We start from the raw sequence: 23,773 nt of genomic DNA, 5'->3' as shown, positions 1-23,773 counted from the left end.
TGCTACGGCAACTCCACGAAGACAAACTTTTATTTTATTGTTTATTTTGAAATTGAACAATTGTAAAAAAAAAAAAAAAAAACATATATGCAGAATGTTCACAAAATATAAGGCACTTTTGTCATAATAACATCCACCAGGTTGAGCAATTGTTGTCTTTCGCAAAAACTATCAAGGAATGAGAATAAAAGCAAATACAAATAGCATTTAAAATAATAATTAATAATGATAAAAAATAGGAAAAGATGCAAAATAATCTAAATTGTAGAAATCCGTGACACACTTCAGTAGTGTAGACTTTACTGAACCAACTGCGCATGCGTTGAATTGACGTACACAAATACGGATGCCCATGAGGGAAATCCACTACGTAATCAGTTTATAGTTACCCAATAATTACATCAATTGAACGGCTTTTGTATTTTTTTAACCATTTTCCAATATTTAATTGATAATTTCAAAGCATTAAGCCTCCACTAGGAGATCCTGACTCTAGCGGAAATGCTATGGCAACTCACTTTTTTATTTATTCAAAAAAACTTTTTTTATTGCAACATTTACCAACATTTGTGAAATAGTAATAATCAAAATGAGTTTAAAAATAAAAGGGAAAAAACAGCACAAATCATTTTTCGCAGCGTTTTACGTATTTCTTCTTTAAAGGCACAAAAAACAGGTCGGGTATTGAGAAACTAACACGGACTCTAGCGGAAGTGACGTCATTTACTAGTTCGGTATTAAAACGGAATATATTATTGTTTCTTATCTGTTTGTTATTGTTGAAATTTATAAATAAACATAAAAAGGGAATATAATATAAAATATATATATATAAAAATAATACAAGGAAATGTCATAATTCGGTTGACATAGCTGAGGTTTTGGTGTTTTTTAAGCAATGAAAACGTGGTTTTCACAGAACGTCAAACACAAAACGTTTGTAAAAGCTGTAAATATAATAGTTGTATGGGAGTTTAGTCACGTGACGTAAATTCCATCCGTGTGTGCAGCACATTTATAGAAGCAGAGTGAGGTAGTCTCCTAGAAAATGAACACTTCATGTATAAAAAATAAATAAATAGAAATACACTTAATGTCCACCAGATGGCAGTGCGCGCCACACCAACCTTTTGGAAAGCAAGAGCTACTTCTTGGGTACTGATTAATGCCAAGGGCTACCAGTTTGATACACACTTCAATAAATTGCCAGAAATAGCCAATTTGCTCAATTTACCTTTAATAAATAAATCTATATATATATAAAAAAGGGTATTTATGTCTGTCATTCCGTCGTACATTTTTTTTCCTTTTACGGAAGTTATTTTGTAGAGAATAAATGATGAAAAAAAACATTTAATTGAACGATTTAAAAGAGGAGAAAACACGAAAAAAAAAGAAAACTAAATTTTGAAACAGTTTATCTTCAATTTCGACTGTTTAAAATGTAAAATTCAACCGAAAAAAAGGAGAGGAAAAACTAGCTAATTCCAATCTTTTTGAAAAAATTAAAAAATAATAATTTATGGAACATCATTAGTAATTTTTTCTGATTAAGATATTTTTTTTTTGAATTTTGATGACATGTTTTAAATAGTTTAAAATCCAATCTGCACTTTGTTAGAATATATAACAAATTGGACCAAGCTATATTTCTAACAAAGACAAATCATTATTTCTTCTAGATTTTCCAGAACAAAAATTTTAAAAGAAATTCAAAAGACTTTGGAATAAAATTTTAAATTGATTCTACAGATTTTCTAGATTTGCCAGAATATTTTTTGGGAATTTTAATCATAAATTTGAAGAAATATTTTACAAATATTCATCAAAAAAACAGAAGCTAAAATGAAGCATTAAATAAAAATGTATTTATTATTCTTTACAATTAAAAAAAATAATGTACTTGAACATTGATTTAAATTGTCAGGAAAGAAGAGGAAGGAATTTAAAAGGTAAAAAAGGTATATTTGTTTAAAAATCCTCAAATCATTTTTAAGGTTTTTTTTTTTCAATTGTCTTTCTGAAAGTTATAAGAAGCAAAGTAAAAACATAAATGAATTTATTAAACAAGTGAACACCAAGTCTTTACAATATTTAAATGAACAAAAACTTTAATAGAAATTCAAAAGACTTTGAAATAAGATTTAAATTTAATTTTACAGATTTTCTAGATTTGCCAGAGTCATTTTTTGGGAATTTTAATCTTAAATTTGAAGAAATATTTCACAAATATTATTAGTCAAAAAAACAGAAGCTAAAATGAAGAATTAAATTAACATTTATTATTTTTTACAATAAAAAAAAGAAATGTACTTGAACATTGATTTAAATTGTCAGGAAAGAAAAGGAATTTAAAAGGTAAAAAGGTAAATGTGTTTAAAAATTTTCAAATCATTTTTAAGATTGTATTTTTTCTCAAAATTATCTTTCCGAAAGTTATAAGTAAAAAAAAAAAAAAATGAATTCATTTAATTAAACAAGTGAAGACCAAGTCTTTAAAATATTTTCTTGGATTTTCAAATTCTATTTGAGTTTTGTCTCTCTTAGAATTAAAAATGTCCAGCAAAGCGAGACCAGCTTGCTAGTAAATAAATACAATTTAAAAAATAGAGGCAGCTCACTGGTAAGTGCTGCTATTTGAGCTATTTTTAGAACAGACCAGCGGGCGACTCATCTGGTCTTTACGGGCGACCTGGAGTAGATAATCTACATCTGCTGCATAAATTAACTTTACAAAAGAAAAGATCGCCTTACTTCTCTCTGACTTTTATGAAATGACCCCAGCCAGACCTTGCCCCGCCCCCAAGGGGAAGGAAGAGGTCCAAGGAGACCTGAACAGGACTCTTGACGCAGGTGCATGTCTTTGAGGTGGGAGGAAGCCGGAGTAGAACCCACAAAGTCACAGGGAGGACATGCAAACCACACAGAAAGATCCCCAGCCTGGGATTGAACCCTGACTACTCAGGACCTTCGTATTGTGAGGCAGACGCACTAACCCCTCTACCCCCGTGCTGCCCCATCTTCATCCAAATGATAGTAAATACAGGTGCTGGTCATATTATTAGAATATCATTAATTCCATTTAGAAAGTCAAACTTGTAGAATGTATACATTCGTTCCAAACAGACTGATACATTTCAAGTGTTTTTTTTTTTTTGCCAAAAAGGAGATTATAGCTGACAACCAATGAAAACCCTAAATTCAACATCTCAGAAAATGAGAATATGGTGAAAAGGTCAGATATTGAAGACACCTGGTGCCACACTCTAATTAGCTAACTACCTGTGGGGCAGCATAGCTCGGCTGGTAGAGTGGCCGTGCCAGCAACTTGAGGGATGCAGGTTCGATTCCCGCTTGTGCCATCCTAGTCACTGCCGTTGTGTCCTTGGGCAAGACACTTTACCCACCTGCTCCCAGTGCCACCCACACTGGTTTAAATGTAACTTAGATATTGGGTGTCACTATGTAAAGCGCTTTGAGTCACTTGAGAAAAGCGCTATATAAATATAATTCACACCTCAAAACACCTGGAAAAGCCTTTAAATGGTCTCTCGTTTGGATTCTGTAGGACACACAATCATGGGGAGGACTGCTGACTTGACAACTGTCCAAAAGATCAATCAATCAATCAATGTTTACTTATATAGCCCTGAATCACTAGTGTCTCAAAGGGCTGCACAAACCACTACGACATCCTCGGTAGGCCCACATAAGGGCAAGGAAAACTCACACCCAGTGGGACGTCGGTGACAATGATGACTATGAGAACCTTGGAGAGGAGGAAAGCAATGGATGTCGAGCGGGTCTAACATGATACTGTGAAAGTTCAATCCATAATGGATCCAACACAGTCGCGAGAGTCCAGTCCAAAGCGGATCCAACACAGCAGCGAGAGTCCCGTTCACAGCGGAACCAGCAGGAAACCATCCCAAGCGGAGGCGGATCAGCAGCGCAGAGATGTCCCCAGCCGATACACAGGCGAGCAGTACATGGCCACCGGATCGGACCGGACCGGACCCCCTCCACAAGGGAGAGTGGGACATAGAAGAAAAAGAAAAGAAACGGCAGATCAACTGGTCTAAAAAGGGAGTCTATTTAAAGGCTAGAGTATACAAATGAGTTTTAAGGTGAGACTTAAATGCTTCTACTGAGGTGGCATCTCGAACTGTTACCGGGAGGGCATTCCAGAGTACTGGAGCCCGAAATGAAAAAGCTCTATAGCCCGCAGACTTTTTTTGGGCTTTGGGGATCACTAATAAGCCGGAGTCCTTTGAAGGCAGATTTCTTGCCGGGACATATGGTACAATACAATCGGCAAGATAGGATGGAGCTAGACCGTGTAGTATTTTATACGTAAGTAGTAAAACCTTAAAGTCACATCTTAAGTGCACAGGAAGCCAGTGCTGGTGAGCCAGTATAGGTATATATGTATGTATATATGTATATAAAGGTATATACAGTACAGGCGTAATGTGATCAAACTTTCTTGTTCTTGTCAAAAGTCTAGCAGCCGCATTTTGTACCAACTGTAATCTTTTAATGCTAGACAAAAGACAAAAGATGACCATTGATACTTTAAAGAAGGACACAAAAGGTCATTGCCAAAGAGGTTGGATGTTCCCAGAGCTCTGTGTCAAAGCACATTAATAGCGAGGCCGAGGGAAGACAAAGATGTGGTAGAAAAAAAGTATACAAGCAAGAGGGATGCCCTGGAGAGGATTGTCAAACAAAACCGATTCAAAAATGTGGGGGATATCCACAAAGACTGGACTGCAGCTGGAGTCAGTGCTTCAAGAACCACCACGCACCGACGTATGCAAGATATGGGCTTCAGCTGTCGCATTCCTTGTGTAAAGCCACTCTTGAATAAGAGACACAAAAAGGACTGGACTGCTGCTGAGTGGTCCAAAGTTATGTTTTCAGATGAAAGTCAATTTTGTGTCTCCTTTGGAAATCAAGGTCCCAGAGACTGGAGGAAGACAGGAGGGGCACAGAATCCACCTTGCCTGAAGTCCAGTGTCAAATTTCCACAATGGGTACTGGTCTGGGGTGCCATGTCATCTGCTGGTGTTGGTCCACTGTGTTTCCTGAGATCTAGGCTCAATGCAGCAGTCTACCAGGAACTTTTAGAACACTTTATGCTGCCTACCGCGGACCAATTTTATGAAGGTGAAGATTTCATTTTCCAACACGACTTGGCGCCGGCACACAGAGCCAAATCTACCAGTACCTGGTTTAAGGACCGTGGTATCCCTGCAAACTCACCTGACCTGAACCCCCGAGCGTTTTCCGTTCGGGCTCCAGCACTCTGGAATGCCCTCCCGGTTACAGTTCGAGATGCTACCTCAGTAGAAGCATTTAAGTCTCACCTTAAAACTCATCTGTATACTCTAGCCTTTAAATAGACCTCCTTTTTAGACCAGTTGATCTGCCGCTTCTTTTCTTTCTCCTATGTCCCCCCCTCCCTTGTGGAGGGGGTCCGGTCCGATGACCATGGATGAAGTACTGGCTGTCCAGAGTCGAGACCCAGGATGGACAGCTCGCCTGTATCGGTTGGGGACATCTCTACGTGGGCTGATCCGCCTCCGCTTGGGATGGTTTCCTGTGGACGGGACTCTCGCTGCTGTCTTGGATCCGCTTTGAATTGAACTCTCGCGGCTGTGTTGGAGCCACTATGGATTGAACTTTCACAGTATCATGTTAGACCCGCTCGACATCCATTGCTTTCGTTCCCCTAGAGGAGGGGGGGTTGCCCACATCTGAGGTCCTCTCCAAGGTTTCTCATAGTCAGCATTGTCACTGGCGTCCCACTGGATGTGAATTCTCCCTGCCCACTGGGTGTGAGTTTTCCTTGCCCTTTTGTGGGTTCTTCCGAGGATGTTGTAGTCGTAATGGTTTGTGCAGCCCTTTGAGACATTTGTGATTTGGGGCTATATAAATAAACATTGATTGATTGATTGATAGAAAAGCTATGAGGTATTGTGAAGCGGAAGATGCCAGATGCCAGACCCAACAATGCTGAAGAGCTTAAGGCCACTATTAAAGCAACCTGGGCTCTCCTAACACCTGAGGAGTGCGACAGACTGGTCGACTTTATACCACGCCGTATTGCTGCAGCAATTCAGGCAGAAGGAGCTGCAACTAAATATTGATTGCCGTACATGCTGAAACTTTCCATGTTCATGCTTTTCAGTTGGCCCATCCATCCATCATCTTCCGCTTATCCGAGGTCGGGTCGCGGGGGCAACAGCCTAAGCAGGGAAACCCAGACTTCCCTCTCCCCAGCCACTTCGTCTAGCTCTTCCCGGGGGATCCCGAGGCGTTCCCAGGCCAGCCGGGAGACATAGTCTTCCCAACGTGTCCTGGGTCTTCCCCGTGGCCTCCTACCGGTTGGACGTGCCCTAAACACCTCCCTAGGGAGGCGTTCGGGTGGCATCCTGACCAGATGCCCGAACCACCTCATCTGGCTCCTCTCCATGTGGAGGAGCAGCGGCTTTACTTTGAGTTCCTCCCGGATGACAGAGCTTCTCACCCTATCTCTAAGGGAGAGCGGAGGAAACTCATTTGGGCCGCTTGTACCCGTGATCTTATCCTTTCGGTCATGACCCAAAGCTCATGACCATAGGTGAGGATGGGAACGTAGATCGACCGGTAAATTGAGAGCTTTGCCTTCCGGCTCAGCTCCTTCTTCACCACAACGGATCGGTACAACGTCCGCATTACTGAAGACGCCGCACCGATCCGCCTGTCCATCTCACGATCAGTCGGCCCACATTTCTAAAAAATATTTTTTGGTACTAGTCTTAACTAATATTCTAATTTTCTGAGATACTGAATTTGGGATTTTCAGTACTAATCATCAAAATTGAAAGAAATAAACATTTCAAATACATCACTATGTGTGTAATGAATTGATATAATATGTAAGTTTCACGTTCTGAATAGAATTACTGAAATAAATCAACTTTTTCATGATATTCTAATAATATGAACAGCAGCTGTAAATTCTTAGACCAGGAATGACTTTAAGTCACATTCCTCCAACCAGACCTGCTACAATTATTCACACCACAAAGCACGGATGAATTTTTTTTTTTTATTTCAGCATCAAGCTCAGAGCACAGATATCATTTTATTTATTTATTTTTAGCACATTTCCATCACCCAAAGAACAGCAAAAGAATGACAAGAGCGATGTTTTCTGAATCCGACAGCACCCTAATTCCCCGACGTGGGGGGCATCTTTTTAAAAATGTATCCCCTTGCAGGCTGGTCTCCACCCTACAAGGGTCCGAGTGTTGCATCATCACTCCGGTACTCGGGAGATCTCAACCACTACCAAAACGAGCCTGGCGATTTTGTTGTGGTAAAATTGGTCCAAGGCAAACAAAGAAGCGGTGAAAAAATGTTACAATGAAGACCAAAAATGATTAAATATTGGTGAGTTTCAACCGTGACTAACTGGCGCCTACGTGGCTCCTCCAGAGAGAACTAATCCAAGGACTGGAACTTGGTGCTGGCGGATGTTCGACATGCATGTGATTGACGTTGGGGCTGAGAAGTCCTCAAAGAGCTAAGTTGAGGCTACGTGACACGCTGACTTCCAGCCCACACGGGACCAGTGATGCACACAAAAAAGGAAAACAAAAGAATTCACAGCATATAAACAAAAATAAACCCGGGCACCAGAACGATCCAGAAGGACCCTGACATGCTCAGACTGCTGCGCTCAAATCTGCTGGATGCACTTTGACCTCTTGCCTGAGGACTTAACCACGTACGATCAACTAGTGGGGCAAAAAAGTATTTAGTCTGCAAGTTCTCCCACTTCAAAGGATGAAAGAGATCTGTCATTTTCATCATAGGTACACTTCAACTGTGAGAGACGGAATCCATCTATACATTTTCTACCGCTTATTCCCTTTTTGGGGTCGCTGGCGCCTATCTCAGCTACAATCGGGCAGAAGGCGGTGTACAGCCTGGACAAGTCGCCACCTCATCACAGGGCCAACACAGATAGACGGACAACATTCACACACTAGGGCCAATTTAGTGTTGCCAATCAACCTATCCCCAGGTGCATGTCTTTGGAAGTGGGAGGAAGCCGGAGTACCCGGAGGGAACCCACGCATTCACGGGGAGAACATGCAAACTCCACACAGAAAGGTCCTGAGCCTGGATTTGAGAACCCAGGACTGCAGGACCTTCGTATTGTGAGGCAGACGCACTAACCCCTTCTGCCACCGTGAAGCCCGAGAGACAAGGAATTCACATTGTAGGAATTTTAAAGAATTTGTGGAAAATAAGTATTTGGTCAACCATTCAAAGGTTTTGGCTCAAAATCTCACGATACATGGCCCCATTCATTCTTTCCTTAACACGGATCAATCGTCCTGTCCCCTTTAGCAGAAAAACAGCCCCAAAGCATGATGTTTCCACCCCCATGCTTCACAGTAGGTATGGTGTTCTTGGGATGCAACTCAGTATTCTTCTTCCTCCAAACACGACCAGTTAATACCAAAAAGTTTTATTTTGGTTTCATCTGACCACATGACATTCTCCCAATCCTGCAGTGCCAGACGTGTCCCCCTGCTTAAGCCAGTGCATGTCCAGGCCCGCCTGAAGTTTGCCAGAGAGCACATGGATGATACAGCAGAGGATTGGGAGAATGTCATGTGGGCAGATGAAACCAAAATAGAACTTTTTGGTATAAACTCAACTCGTCGTGTTTGGAGGAAGAATACTGAGTTGCATCCCAAGAACACCATACCTACTGTGAAGCATGGGGGTGGAAACATCATGCTTTGGGGCTGTTTTTCTGCTAAGGGGACAGGACGATTGATCCGTGTTAAGGAAAGAATGAATGGGGCCATGTATCGTGAGATTTTGAGCCAAAACCTCCTTTGAATGGTCGACCAAATACTTATTTTCCACAAATAAATTCTTTAAAATTCCTACAATGTGAATTCCTGGATTTTTTTTTCACATTCTGTCTCTCACAGTTGAAGTGTACCTATGATGAAAATTACAGACCTCTTTCATCCTTTGAAGTGGGAGAACTTGCACCATCGATGGCTGACTAAATACTTTTTGGCCCCACTGTATGTGACTGCAGACTTCAGCAGAATAGACCGGACTCGGTTGTGGACGTTAGACTGGGGCCTTGGAGGTCCGGCACCGCTTCCTGTCCAAGTCACATGTCCACAAACTACAATAGAAATAAATCAGGTTGGCCGTCAACATGCTGACTAATAAGACGAGCAGCAGGACTTGAATAAAAGAGTCAGTTCCAGTGTGGAAGACTTGAGGACGTCTTCAGCTTTACTAGATGATCGAGCAACTAATATTACATTGTGTGCACGCAACATCATGTCAGGACTTGTTTCTTCAGCATTGTCCTGACTTAAAGGCGCGGACAATGCTGAAGAAGCAACACATTCAGCTGAATTGCAGCAATGTCGTGGTGAACAATGTAAGCAGAAGCTAGTGGATGGCTACCAAAAACGCCTTATTGCAGGTAAGCAAAGATGAACATTGCTGTACGTAAACTTTTGATTGCTCACATTTTCAGTAATAGATTCATAAAAGAAGAAAACTTCATGAATGTTTTTTGTGAGCAACAAGTATGTGCTCCAATCACTACATCACCAAAAATGAAGAAATGATTGGAAAGTCAAGACAGCCATGACATCATCTTCTTTACAGGTGTACCTACACTTTTGACCACCACTGTACACATTCATGGACACTTAAAGTGCAATTAGAGGGGGCGGGAGAAGTTGACCAAACCGAACTAAATTAAGTGGACCAAACTGAACTGGATGAAGCAAACCAATCTGAACTAGAGGAGGTGGATGAAGTGGAAAAAACTGAACTAGATGTAGTGGACCAAAATTAACTAGAGGAGGTGGATGAAGTGGAACAAACTGAACTAAATGAAGTGGACCAATCTGCACTAGAGGGGGGACGATGAAGTGGACCAAAACTGAACTAAATGAAGCAGACCAATCTGCACTAAAGGGGGTAGATGAAGTGGACCAATCCGCACTAGATGAAGTGGACCAATGTGCACCAGATGAAGCAGACCAAACTGAACTAAATGAAGCAGACCAAACTGAACTAAATGAAGCGGACCAAACTGCACTAAAGGGGGTAGATGATGTGGACCAAAATGCACTTGATGAAGTGGACCAATCTGAACTAGATGAAGTGGACCAATCTGCACTAGATGAAGCGGACCAAACTGAACTAAATGAAGCGGACCAAACTGCACTAAAGGGGGTAGATGAAGTGGACCAAACTGCACTACATGAAGTGGACCAATCTGCACTAGATGAAGTGGAACAAACTGAACTAAATGAAGTGGACCAATCTGCACTACATGAAGTGGACCAAACTGAACTAAATGAAGTGGACCAATCTGCACTAGATGAAGCTGACCAAACTGAACTAAAGGAAGCGGACCAAACTGCACTAAAGGGGGTAGATGAAGTGGACCAAAATGCACTTGATGAAGTGGACCAATCTGAACTAGATGAAGTGGACCAATCTGCACTAGATGAAGCAGACCAAACTGAACTAAATGAAGCGGACCAAACTGCACTAAAGGGGGTAGATGAAGTGGACCAAAATGCACTTGATGAAGTGGACCAATCTGCACTAGATGAAGCGGACCAAACTGCACTAAAAGGGGGTAGATGAAGTGGACCAAACTGCACTACATGAAGTGGACCAATCTGCACTACATGAAGTGGACCAAACTGAACTAAATGAAGTGGACCAATCTGCACTAGATGAAGCGGACCAAACTGAACTAAATGAAGCGGACCAAACTGCACTAAAGGGGGTAGATGAAGTGGACCAAACTGCACTACATGAAGTGGACCAAACTGAACTAGATGAAGTGGACCAATCTGCACTACATGAAGTGGAACAAACTGAACTAAATGAAGCAGACCAATCTGCACTAAAGGGGGTAGATGAAGTGGACCAAACTGCACTACATGAAGTGGACCAAACTGAACTCGATGAAGTGGACCAAACTGAACTAAATGAAGTGGACCAAATTGAACTAGATGAAGTGGACCAAACTGAACTAAATGAAGTGGACCAATCTGCACTAAATGAAGCGGACCAAACTGCACTAAAGGGGGTAGATGAAGTGGACCAAACTGCACTACATGAAGTGGACCAAACTGAACTAAATGAAGCGGACCAAACTGCACTAAAGGGGGTAGATGAAGTGGACCAATCTGCACTACATGAAGTGGACCAAACTGAACTAAATGAAGTGGACCAATCTGCACTAGATGAAGCGGACCAATCTGCACTAAAGGGGGTAGATGAAGTGGACCAATCTGCACTACATGAAGTGGACCAAACTGAACTAAATGAAGTGGACCAAACTGAACTAAATGAAGCAGACCAATCTGCACTAAAGGGGGTAGATGAAGTGGACCAATCTGCACTAGATGAAGTGGACCAATCTGCACTAGATGAAGCGGACCAAACTGAACTAAATGAAGCGGACCAAACTGCACTAAAGGGGGTAGATGAAGTGGACCAAACTGCACTACATGAAGTGGACCAAACTGAACTAAATGAAGCGGACCAAACTGCACTAAAGGGGGTAGATGAAGTGGACCAAACTGAACTCGATGAAGTGGACCAAACTGAACTAAATGAAGTGGACCAAATTGAACTAGATGAAGTGGACCAAACTGCACTACATGAAGTGGACCAAACTGAACTAGATGAAGTGGACCAATCTGCACTACATGAAGTGGAACAAACTGAACTAAATGAAGCAGACCAATCTGCACTAAAGGGGGTAGATGAAGTGGACCAAACTGCACTACATGAAGTGGACCAAACTGAACTCGATGAAGTGGACCAAACTGAACTAAATGAAGTGGACCAAATTGAACTAGATGAAGTGGACCAAACTGAACTAAATGAAGTGGACCAATCTGCACTAAATGAAGCGGACCAAACTGCACTAAAGGGGGTAGATGAAGTGGACCAAACTGCACTACATGAAGTGGACCAAACTGAACTAAATGAAGCGGACCAAACTGCACTAAAGGGGGTAGATGAAGTGGACCAATCTGCACTACATGAAGTGGACCAAACTGAACTAAATGAAGTGGACCAATCTGCACTAGATGAAGCGGACCAATCTGCACTAAAGGGGGTAGATGAAGTGGACCAATCTGCACTACATGAAGTGGACCAAACTGAACTAAATGAAGTGGACCAAACTGAACTAAATGAAGCAGACCAATCTGCACTAAAGGGGGTAGATGAAGTGGACCAATCTGCACTAGATGAAGTGGACCAATCTGCACTAGATGAAGCGGACCAAACTGAACTAAATGAAGCGGACCAAACTGCACTAAAGGGGGTAGATGAAGTGGACCAAACTGCACTACATGAAGTGGACCAAACTGAACTAAATGAAGCGGACCAAACTGCACTAAAGGGGGTAGATGAAGTGGACCAAACTGAACTCGATGAAGTGGACCAAACTGAACTAAATGAAGTGGACCAAATTGAACTAGATGAAGTGGACCAAACTGAACTAAATGAAGTGGACCAATCTGCACTAAATGAAGCGGACCAAACTGCACTAAAGGGGGTAGATGAAGTGGACCAAACTGCACTACATGAAGTGGACCAAACTGAACTAAATGAAGCGGACCAAACTGCACTAAAGGGGGTAGATGAAGTGGACCAATCTGCACTACATGAAGTGGACCAAACTGAACTAAATGAAGTGGACCAAACTGCACTAAAGGGGGTAGATGAAGTGGACCAAACTGCACTACATGAAGTGGAACAAACTGAACTAAATGAAGCAGACCAATCTGCACTAAAGGGGGTAGATGAAGTGGACCAATCTGCACTAGATGAAGTGGAACAATCTGCACTAGATGAAGCGGACCAAACTGAACTAAATGAAGCGGACCAAACTGCACTAAAGGGGGTAGATGAAGTGGACCAAACTGCACTACATGAAGTGGACCAATCTGCACTAGATGAAGTGGACCAAACTGCACTACATGAAGTGGACCAATCTGCACTAGATGAAGTGGACCAAACTGCACTACATGAAGTGGACCAATCTGCACTAGATGAAGTGGACCAATCTGCACAAAAGGGGGTAGATGAAGTGGACCAATCTGCACTAGATGAAGTGGACCAAACTGAACTAAATGAAGTGGACCAATCTGCACTAGATGAAGTGGACCAAACTGAACTAAATGAAGCGGACCAAACTGCACTAAAGGGGGTAGATGAAGTGGACCAAACTGCACTACATGAAGTGGAACAAACTGAACTAAATGAAGCAGACCAATCTGCACTAAAGGGGGTAGATGAAGTGGACCAAACTGAACTCGATGAAGTGGACCAAACTGAACTAGATGAAGTGGACCAAACTGGAACTAAATGAAGCGGACCAATCTGCACTAAAGGGGGTAGATGAAGTGGACCAAACTGAACTCGATGAAGTGGACCAAACTGAACTAGATGAAGTGGACCAAATTGAACTACATGAAGTGGACCAATCTGCACTAGATGAAGTGGACTAATCTGCACTAGATGAAGTGGACCAAACTGAACTCGTTGAAGTGGACCAATCTTAACTGGATGGAGCGGAGCAATCTGAGCAGGTCAGGGTGTGGAAGCTAATGTGGGCGGAAGCCCTGTCTGTGGGGGATTAGGGGGCAGACCTGCAGGAAGAGACCTCTGGTGGTAAGCGTGTCTACATGCACTTGAAGGTCACAGCAAGCGCGAGCTAGCGTACGGAAAGAGAGAAAAGAGCTAGCATGCAAGATACAACAACGCCAAGTGGAAGATAAACGCTGCCTGCTGTCCTGGCCGGGAGAGGAGCTTTCGACTTCTCTACGCTTCTTCTTCTTCTTCTTCTTCATCCTCCACCTTCAGCTCTTCTGCTGGCGGTTCTTGGCGTAGCTTGTGAAGACAAAATTGTAATCGTTGAATTGAGCCAGCTGGCGGTCCTGACGCTTGTACCCGTCCAGTTTCTGGCTGGACGCGAAGACACTGCGACATTTGGAGCTCTGTGGAGGCCAGAGGTTCTGGGTTAGAAGCAAACCTTTACAAGTTGTCCACAAGTGGACCGAAGGCGGCTTTTGGTGCTAAACATTTGCTTTCTGGCCCTGTTTGATCCGGAATGTTAGTTGGTACCAAGACTAGATTTCATCCTGAAAACCTATTTACCAAGTCATGAACATCAGCTATACAAAATATTCCATTCAAAATCAATTAAGTAACTTACCACGGTCAGGCCGGAACCAATTAACAGTGATAAACTAAGCTTTACTTAGTTGCCAGAAGTAGATTTAGCTGTGAGGTGTGTGCACATGGTCCAAAGTTTATATAAAAAGGTCAAAAATGAGAATATAGTTTGATTCACCAGGCAAACGGGCAAAAACTATGAAAAACTAATCATCTTTAGATAAACAGTGGGGCAAAAAAGTATTTAGTCAGCCAGCGATTGTGCAAGTTCTCCCACTTCAAAGGATGAAAGAGGTCTGTAATTTTCATCATAGGTACACTTCAGCTGTGAGAGACAGAATGTGGGGAAAAAAAATCCAGGAATTCACTTTGTAGGAATTTTAAAGAATTTATTTGTGGAAAATAAGTATTTGGTCAACCATTCAAAGGAGGTTTTGGCTCCAAATCTCACGATACATGGCCCCATTCATTCTTTCCTTAACACGGATCAATCGTCCTGTCCCCTTAGCGGAAAAACAGCCCCAAAGCATGATGTTTCCACCCCCATGCTTCACAGTAGGTGTGGTGTTCTTGGGATGCAACTCAGTATTTTTCTTCCCTCCAAACACGACCAGTTGAGTTTATACCAAAATGGATACATGGATGATACAGCAGAGGATTGGGAGAATGTCATGTGGTCAGATGAAACCAAAATAGAACTTTTTGGTATAAACTCAACTGGTCGTGTTTGGAGGAAGAAGAATACTGAGTTGCATCCCAAGAACACCATACCTACTGTGAAGCATGGGGGTGGAAACATCATGCTTTGGGGCTGTTTTTCTGCTAAGGGGACAGGACGATTGATCCGTGTTAAGGAAAGAATGAATCGTGAGATTTTGAGCCAAAACCTCCTTCCATCAGTGAGAGCTTTGAATGGTTGACCAAATACTTATTTTCCACAAATAAATTCTTTAAAATTCCTACAATGTGAATTCCTGGATTTTTTTCCCACATTCTGTCTCTCACAGTTGTAGCCTATGATGAGAATTACAGACCTCTTTCATCCTTTGAAGTGGGAGAACTTGCACAATCGCTGGCTGACTAAATACCTTTTTGCCCCACTGTGAAGTGAAGTGAATTATATTTATATAGCGCTTTTCTCTAGTGACTCAAAGCGCTTTACATTGTGAAACCCAATATCTAAGTTACATTTAAACCAGTGTGGGTGGCACTGGGAGCAGGTGGGTAAAGTGTCTTGCCCAAGGACACAACGGCAGTGACTAGGATGGTGTAAGCGGGGATCGAACCTGCAACCCTCAAGTTGCTGGCACGGCCGCTCTACCAACCGAGCTATACCGTACCGTATCTTTGCTTAAACCGTTCTGCTAAAACACAAACTTCAAAAGGGAACTCATATTTTAGCAGGACTAATAGAAGACAAGAACACTTTATTCCTTATTTTATGCATTCTAAATATCAAATTAAAGTTGCAAGCAGCGATGGACAGGACTGCTTTGGCTGCTGCCCCCGCGACCCAAGCCCAGATAAGCGGTAGAAGATGGATGGATGATTACACAGATGCTCGGGCATTTTATAAGGACGCCTTGGTGCCGCCATTTTGAAACTCTAATGCAGTTGTTGTATTGAAGTGGGAATAGCAAACTTCCAGTTGATTTTAGTTGGGGGCGGTCAGTGTATGAAATATAGGCCTAAGTGAGACCTACATTGAGGTTTTTGTTTCATGTGTGTATGACAGTCCTACAGTTTTTTATGAGCAGAAAGCCGCCATTTTGCGACAACAGCAGCTGCAGCGCAATGGTTCTTTGCGGGCTCATAAAATCCCAAACCGGGGTACTAATTAAAAACTCTTTAAGTTTTAATCAGAAAGGTTCAATCGCTCTTCTGAGCTTATTTGAAGCCGAAACGACCTCAGAGGAGATAATGTTTGAAAAAGAGCGACATTTTTTAGCCATCTTTTGTATTAAAGCGGGAATAGCAAACTTCCTGTTGATTTTAGTCGGGGGGTGTTAGTGTATGAAATATAGGTCTAACCGAGACCTACTTAGTGGTTTTTGTTTCATGTTTCTACGACATTCCTACTGGAAGTTACAGACCGTTTTGTCTGTGTTTTCTTCCTAGGGGGCGCTAGAGCGCAATTTTGAGTTTAGTTTTTTTGATTAGTTCGCAATTTTCACCCGTCCTGATGTGTGTGTCAAATTTGGTGAGTTTTGAAGCATGTTAAGGGGGTCAAATTACAGCTCAGAGGCAAAAATGACATTTTTTTAGGAAAATGTTGTTTTGAAAGTGTTTTTGCCAACTTCCTGTTGATTTGTGAAGTGAATTATAGTTATATAGCGCTTTTCTCTAGTGACTCAAAGCGCTTTACATAGTGAAACCCAATATCTAAGTTACATTTAAACCAGTGTGGGTGGCACTGGGAGCAGGTGGGTAAAGTGTCTTGCCCAAGGACACAACGGCAGTGACTAGGATGGCGGAAGCGGGAATCGAACCTGCAACCCTCAAGTTGCTGGCACAGCCGCTCTACCAACCGAGCTAAGAAATCATTCTGAGCCTTATCTGATTTAGTATTTATTTTATATACGTTGACCACATTAATCCTGACAATGTATCCAGTGTGTATATTTTGTAAAATATATTTATATAGCGCTTTTCTCTAGTGACTCAAAGCGCTTGACATAGTGACACCCAATATCTACGTTACATTTAAACCAGTGTGGGTGGCACTGGGAGCAGGTGTGTAAAGTGTCTTGCCCAAGGACACAACGGCAGTGACTAGGATGGCGGAAGCGGGAATCGAACCTGCAACCCTCAAGTTGCTGACACGGCCACTCTACCAACCGAGTGTTTTAATCATTTTAAGCATCAATTAAAAAAAAAAAAAGCTTATTTTTCTCCAACAAACGTAAATACACGTCACTTACTGTACAACTTCTGCTCTCACCGGGACGAAAAATGACTCAATCCTTGCCATTGCCGGGGCTAAATTGGGTGTAACAACTTGTCGGATTACGTCCTCAACCCTCTACTATCAAGGTGAGCGGCATTATTTATGATCTGGCATAAAGTTCCATGAGCTCAACAGTGATAACAACATAGTCCAGCTCGTGATTACTGTAAAAAAACTAAAATACTTATTATTGAAGTGCCAAAATGTAAATGAACTATTTTTGGCGCTTTTTGGCTGGTTTTATTCCTGGGTGTCATGGATGGAATAGATGAAGTGAAGTGAATTATATTTATATAGCGCTTTTCTCTAATGACTCAAAGCGCTTTACATAGTGAAACCCAATATCTAAATTACATATAAACCAGTGTGGGTGGCACTGGGAGCAGGTGGGTAAAGTGTCTTGCCCAAGGACACAACGGCAGTGACTAGGATGGCACAAGCGGGAATCGAACCTGCAACCATCAAGTTGGTGACACGGCCACTCTATGATGTGTTTTGATCATTTTAAGCATCAATTAAAAAAAAAAAAAAAGCTTATTTTTCTCCAACAAACGTAAATAAACATCACTTACTGTACAACGTCTGCTCTCACCGGGACGAAAAATGACTCAATCCTTGCCATTGCCGGGGCTAAATTGAGTGTAACAACTTGTCAGATTACGTCCTCAACCCTCTACTATCAAGGTGAGCGGCATTATTTATGATCTGGCATAAAGTTCCATGAGCTTAACAGTGATGACAACATAGTCCAGCTCGTGATTACTGTAAAAACACTAAAATACTTATTATTGAAGTGCCAAAATGTAAATGAACCATTTTTGGTGCTTTTTAGCTGGTTTTATTCCTGGGTGTCATGGATGGAATAGATGAAGTGAAGTGTGAAGTGAATTATATTTATATAGCGCTTTTCTCTAATGACTCAAAGCGCTTTACATAGTGAAACCCAATATCTAAATTACATATAAAGCAGTGTGGGTGGCACTGGGAGCAGGTGGGTAAAGTGTCTTGCCCAAGGACACAACGGCAGTAACTAGGATGGCACAAGCGGGAATCGAACCTGCAACCATCAAGTTGGTGACACGGCCACTCTATGATGTGTTTTGATCATTTTAAGCATCAATTAAAAAAAAAAAAAAGCCTATTTTTCTCCAACAAACGTAAATAAACATCACTTACTGTACAATGTCTGCTCTCACCGGGACGAAAAATGACTCAATCCGGGGCTAAATTGGGTGTAACAACTTGTCGGATTACGTCCCCAACCCTCTACTATCAAGGTGAGCGGCATTATTTATGATCTGGCACAAAGTTCCATGAGCTTAACAGTGATAACAACATATTCCAGCTCGTGATTACTGTAAAAACACTAAAATACTTATTGTTGAAGTGCCAAAATGTAAATTAACCATTTCTGGCGCTTTTTGGCTGGTTTTATTCTTGGGTTTTATGGACAGAATAGATACCCGCCTTTATCTAACAAAAAATACATCAGTCAGCTTGTCTTACATTATCAATGCTAGGCAAAAAATGCACATCCCCTTTGTTGTAAAAATATGTCAGCGACGACGTGCAAAGCAAAACTCAACTGGCAATGATCTCTATGGGCTTCATGAAGAACGCGACGCCGTTAAATCCACACTCCTGAATAAAAAGTATCATTTTATCCATGAGGACATTCAGTCCGTCTAAGCCAGGAGGTGTCAAACTCAAACACAGAGTGGGCCAAAATTTAAAACTGAACAAATTAATAACCTTTTAACAAGTTTTGCATTGAATATTGAACAAGCAGGGCTTATATAACTTCATAGTGACATGCAAAATCCAGTTTCAAATAATAATCAAAGGCATATCCAATAAAATTTAAATAAAAATGGAATGCCTCTTTTCTATTTGCAGCCTTCTGAGGTAAATATCAAAATATATTGGAGCGTCCCGGATGAGTTAGTGCTGCAAGGGGTTCCGGGTATTTGTTCTGTTGCGTTTATGTGTTCTCCCGAAATATGTTTTGTCATTCTTGTTTGGTGCGGGTTCACCGTGTGGCGCATATTTGTAACCGTGTTAAAGTTGTTTATACGGCCACCCTCAGTGTGACCTGTATGGCTGTTGACCAAGTATGCCTTGCGTTCACTTGTGTGTGTGTGTGTGTGTGTATGAGCCGCATATATTACGCGACTGGGCCGGCACGCAGTTAGTATGGAGGAAAAGCAGACGTGACGACAGGTTGAAGAGGACATTTGTCCAGGTGGAAATCGGGAGAAATTTGGGAGAATGGTTGACCCGGGAGATTTTCCGGAGGGGCACAGAACTTTGGGAGTCTCCCAGAAAAATCACAAGGGTTGCCAAAGTGTGAAAAAGGGCCAAATTAAATTACACTGTGGGCCAGATTTGACACCCATGATCTAAGCGGAATAAAAACATTAGTGGTCTGCTGTATGTGCGCCCCCCAGTGGTGTTGGTCCAAACAACTGCAGAGGCCGGCCCTGATGAGGTTAAAGGCCTACTGAAGCCCACTACTAGCGACCACGTAGTCTGATAGTTTATATATCAATGATGAAATATTAACATTGCAACACATGCCAGTTTACTATATAGCAATTTTAAATTTCACGTTAAAACGTCACGCATTGTAGAGGACGTTTTGTTCCAGCACCGTTCACATCTATAAGTCGTCTGTTTTCATCACATAATTCCACAGTATTCTGGAAATCTGTGTTGCTGAATCTTTTCCAATTTTTTCAATGAATAATGGAGACGTCAAAGAAGAAAGCTGTAGGTGGGAAGCGGTGTATTGCGGCCGCCTTTGGCAACACAAACACAGCCGGTGTTTCATTGTTGACATTCCCGAAAGATGACGGTGAAGCTTTACTATGGAACAGAGCGGTCAAGCGAACACGGTTGGATTGGACCACACCCACACACACACAAAGTACAGTGTATTATGCAGCGATCATTTCGAAAGATCGTGTTTTGAAAAGCGTCCCTTGCGAAAGGCAGAAATGGGCATCGCCACCACCCTGGTGCTGAAGAAAGGTGCGGGGCCGACCTTCATGTTGTACAGGTACAACCATACAATCTCACTAAAACACCAGTAACACAATAAGGGACTTTCCAGAATTATAAATTAAATTAAAGTACAAAATGATTGTCTCACACACACACACACACACACTAGGTGTGGCGAAATGTGTCCTCTGCATTTGACCCATCACCCTTGATGACCCCGTAGGAGGTGAGGGGAGCAGTGGGCAGAAGCGGTGCCGCGCCCGGGAATCATTTTTGGTGATTTAACCCCCAATTCCAACCCTTATTGCTGAGGTCTTTTTATAGTCTTTGGTATGACTCGGCCGGGGTTTGAACTCGCGACCTACCGATCACAGGGAGGACACTCTAACCACTAGGCCACTGAGTACTATCCTAGTAAATTTGTCTAATAATATCTGATTCGCTCCCACTGTATAGTCTTTTTTTTTTCTTTTTCTAGTTGTGGAGAGGCGGAGCCAACAGCGGGGTAGGACAAACCGGGGTCCTGCTCAAGATGGAGGCCAGGAGGCGGAGTATGCAGCGGAACGGAGAGGCGGGGCGCGCCTGGAGCGACGCTGCGTAAAACACACACCTGCTCTCAATCTGTGCATCGCCTCCTGCTGTATAAAAAGGGGAGAAGGAGGAGCAATCGGGGCAAAAGAAGTAGGAGAACCAGAAGACGAACAAGACCAGACGAAAGATGAGCCCCCGAGGAAGACGGAGTCACCGGCGACCGAAAGGCCAGCCGAGACGAGCACCAGAGGAGGACGCGCTGGAAATCGGCGCGACCGATTGGGACCCAAACTGGTTTATTGAAATAATAAACGAGAGTCAAACCTGCTCCGCGATGTCTTTCATCGATGGTCCACTAGTCCTTCCCTCTCACTTTCCTCATCCACAAATCTTTCACCCTCGCTCAAATTAATGGGGAAATCGTCGCTTTTTCAGTCCGAATCGCCCTCGCTGCTGGTGGCCATGATTGTAAACAATGTTCAGATGTGAGGAGCTCCACAACCCGTGACGTCACGCGCACATCGTCTGCTACTTCCGGTACAGGCAAGGCTTTTTTATTAGCGACCAAAAGTTGCGAACTTTATCGTCGATGTTCTCTACTAAATCCTTTCAGCAAAAATATGGCAATATGGCGAAATGATCAAGTTTGACACAAAGAATGGACCTGTTATCCCCGTTTAAATAAGAACATCTCATTTCAGTAGGCCTTTAACTTATCACAGTTTACTCCCATTTGTGCATATTTGTATGTAATATTCTATACTTAAATTCTCATGACATGCTTTTATTTTGAAGCTTGCCTGGCAAGGAGCAGGAAGTCAGTGTGTGCTTGGACGGTAATGATGTTGCTGCTGTTGTGGTTTCACGCTGCTCAAGTTAAAACTACATCACATAACATAAACTAATTTGTTTTTTTTACACATGAGGGGATTAGCTGTCCAAGGTTCTGTGTAACATGCACATAGGCACTTTCGGCAATAACTACTACTTAACCCAAAACCAGTCAAGTTGACAGAATACAATGATTTGCAAATCCTTTTCAACTTATATTCACTTGAATAGACTGCAAAGACAAGATTTTTCATGTTCACACTAAGAAACTTCCATTTTTTTTTTTGCAAATAAAGATGAATTTAATGGCAGCAACACATTGCAAAAAAGGCATTTTAACCACTGTCTTACATGGCTTTTATACTTTCACCCTAGTACAGTCCGGATAGTTCTTTTGTTCTTTGGTCCAGAGGACACCATGTCCTGACGATGGTTTTTCTAAAGTGTTCCTGAGCCCATGTGGCGATATCCTTTACACACCGATGATGCAGTCGCGCTTAAGGGATCGCTTCCAAAATCAATTTGAAATGTGGACTCGTCAGACCACAGAACACTTTTCCACTTTGCATCAGTCCATCTGGGTGTTGTTGATAAATGGCTTGGCATAGTAGAGTTTTAACTTGCACTTACAGATGTAGCAAGCAACTGTAGTTACTGACAGTGTTTTTTTATAAGTGCTCCTGAGTCCATGTGGCGATATCCTTTACAAACTGATGATGCAGTTGTGCCTAAGAGATTGTTTCCAAAAACAATTTGAAATGTGGACTCGTCAGACCACAGAACACTTTTTCCACTTTCCATCAGTCCATCTGGGTGTTGTTGATAAATAGCTTGGCATAGTAGAGTTTTAACTTGCACTTACAGATGTAGCGAGCACCTGTAGTTACTGACAGTGTTTTTTTTAAGTGCTCCTGAGTCCATGTGGCGATATCCTTTACAAACTGATGATGCAGTTGCGCCTAAGAGATCGCTTCCAAAATCAATTTGAAATGTGGACTCGTCAGACCACAGAACACTTTTTCCACTTTGCATCAGTCCATCTGGGTGTTGTTGATAAATAGCTTGGCATAGTAGAGTTTTAACTTGCACTTACAGATGTAGCGAGCAACTGTAGTTACTGACAGTGGGTTTTTTTAAGTGCTCCTGAGTCCATGTGGCGATATCCTTTACAAACTGATGATGCAGTTGTGCCTAAGAGATCGTTTCCAAAATCAATTTGAAATGTCGACTCGTCAGACCAAAGAACACTTTTCCACTTTGCATCAGTCCATCTGGGTGTTGTTGATAAATGGCTTGGCTGGTAGAGTTTTAACTTGCACTTACAGTTGTAGCGACCAACTATAGTTACTGACAGTGGTTTTATGAAGTGTTCTAGAGCCCATGTGGTGATATCCTTTACACACTGATGATGCAGTCGCGCCTAAGGGATCGCTTCCAAAATCAATTTGAAATGTGGACTCGTCAGACCACAGAACACTTTTCCACTTTGAGGCAGTCCATCTGGGTGTTGTCGATGAATGGCTTGGCAAAGCAGAGTTTTAAAGATGTAGCGACCAACTGTAGTTACTGCCGGTGGTTTTTCTGAAGTGTTCCTGAGCCCATGTGGCGATATCCTTTACACACTGATGATGCAGTCGCGCCTGAGGGATCGCTTCCAAAAACAATTTGAAATGTGGACTCGTCAGACCACAGAACACTTTTCCACTTTGGGTCGGTTCATCTGGGTGTTGTTGATGAATGGCTTGGCATAGTAGAGTTTTAAAGATGTAGCGACCAACTGTAATTACTAACGGTGGTTTTCTGAAGTGTTCCTGAGCCCATGTGGCGATATCCTTTACACACTGATGATGCAGTCGCGCCTCAGGGATCGCTTCCAAAATCAATTTGAAATGTGGACTCATCAGACCACAAGTCACTTTTCCACTTTGCATCAGTCCATCTGGGTGTTGTTGATGAATGACTTGGCATAGTAGAGTTTTAAAGATATAGCGACCAACTGTAGTTACTGACAGTAATTTTCTGAAGTGATCCTGAGCCCATGTGGTGATATCCTTTACACACTGATGATGCAGTCGCGCTCTAAGGGATCGCTTCCAAAATCAATTTGAAATGTGGACTTGTCAGACCACTTTTCCACTTTGCATCAGTCCATCTGGGCGTTGTTGATGAATGGCTTGGCATAGTAGAGTTTTAAAGATGTAG

The 23,773-nt window shown here is 42.3% G+C and overlaps 2 protein-coding genes across 2 annotated transcripts in view; both read right to left on the bottom strand.

The window, feature by feature from the left end:
• Positions 1–9,803: 9,803 nt before the first annotated feature.
• On the bottom strand, positions 9,804–13,934 carry LOC133548682 (uncharacterized). The gene is made up of 4 exons (XM_061893653.1): positions 13,910–13,934; positions 13,734–13,798; positions 10,344–13,445; positions 9,804–9,979 (listed from the first exon to the last, which is right to left on the bottom strand). Exons 1-4 carry the CDS (start codon positions 13,932–13,934, stop codon positions 9,956–9,958), a joined length of 3,216 nt encoding a protein of 1,071 aa, XP_061749637.1. The 3' UTR covers positions 9,804–9,955.
• amd1 (adenosylmethionine decarboxylase 1) overlaps positions 13,556–23,773 on the bottom strand; it is a 50,578-nt gene continuing 40,360 nt past the window's right edge. The window contains exon 9 of the mRNA XM_061894110.1: positions 13,556–14,081. Within this exon, the coding sequence (XP_061750094.1) occupies positions 13,944–14,081 (138 nt within the window). The 3' untranslated portion in view covers positions 13,556–13,943. The remainder of the gene's footprint in view (positions 14,082–23,773) is intronic.

Source organism: Nerophis ophidion, linkage group LG03 (assembly GCF_033978795.1).
Source record: "Nerophis ophidion isolate RoL-2023_Sa linkage group LG03, RoL_Noph_v1.0, whole genome shotgun sequence".
Lineage (NCBI taxonomy): Eukaryota > Metazoa > Chordata > Actinopteri > Syngnathiformes > Syngnathidae > Nerophis > Nerophis ophidion.
Note: the sequence above shows the minus strand (reverse complement) of the source record. Positions and strands in the feature narration are given on the sequence as shown.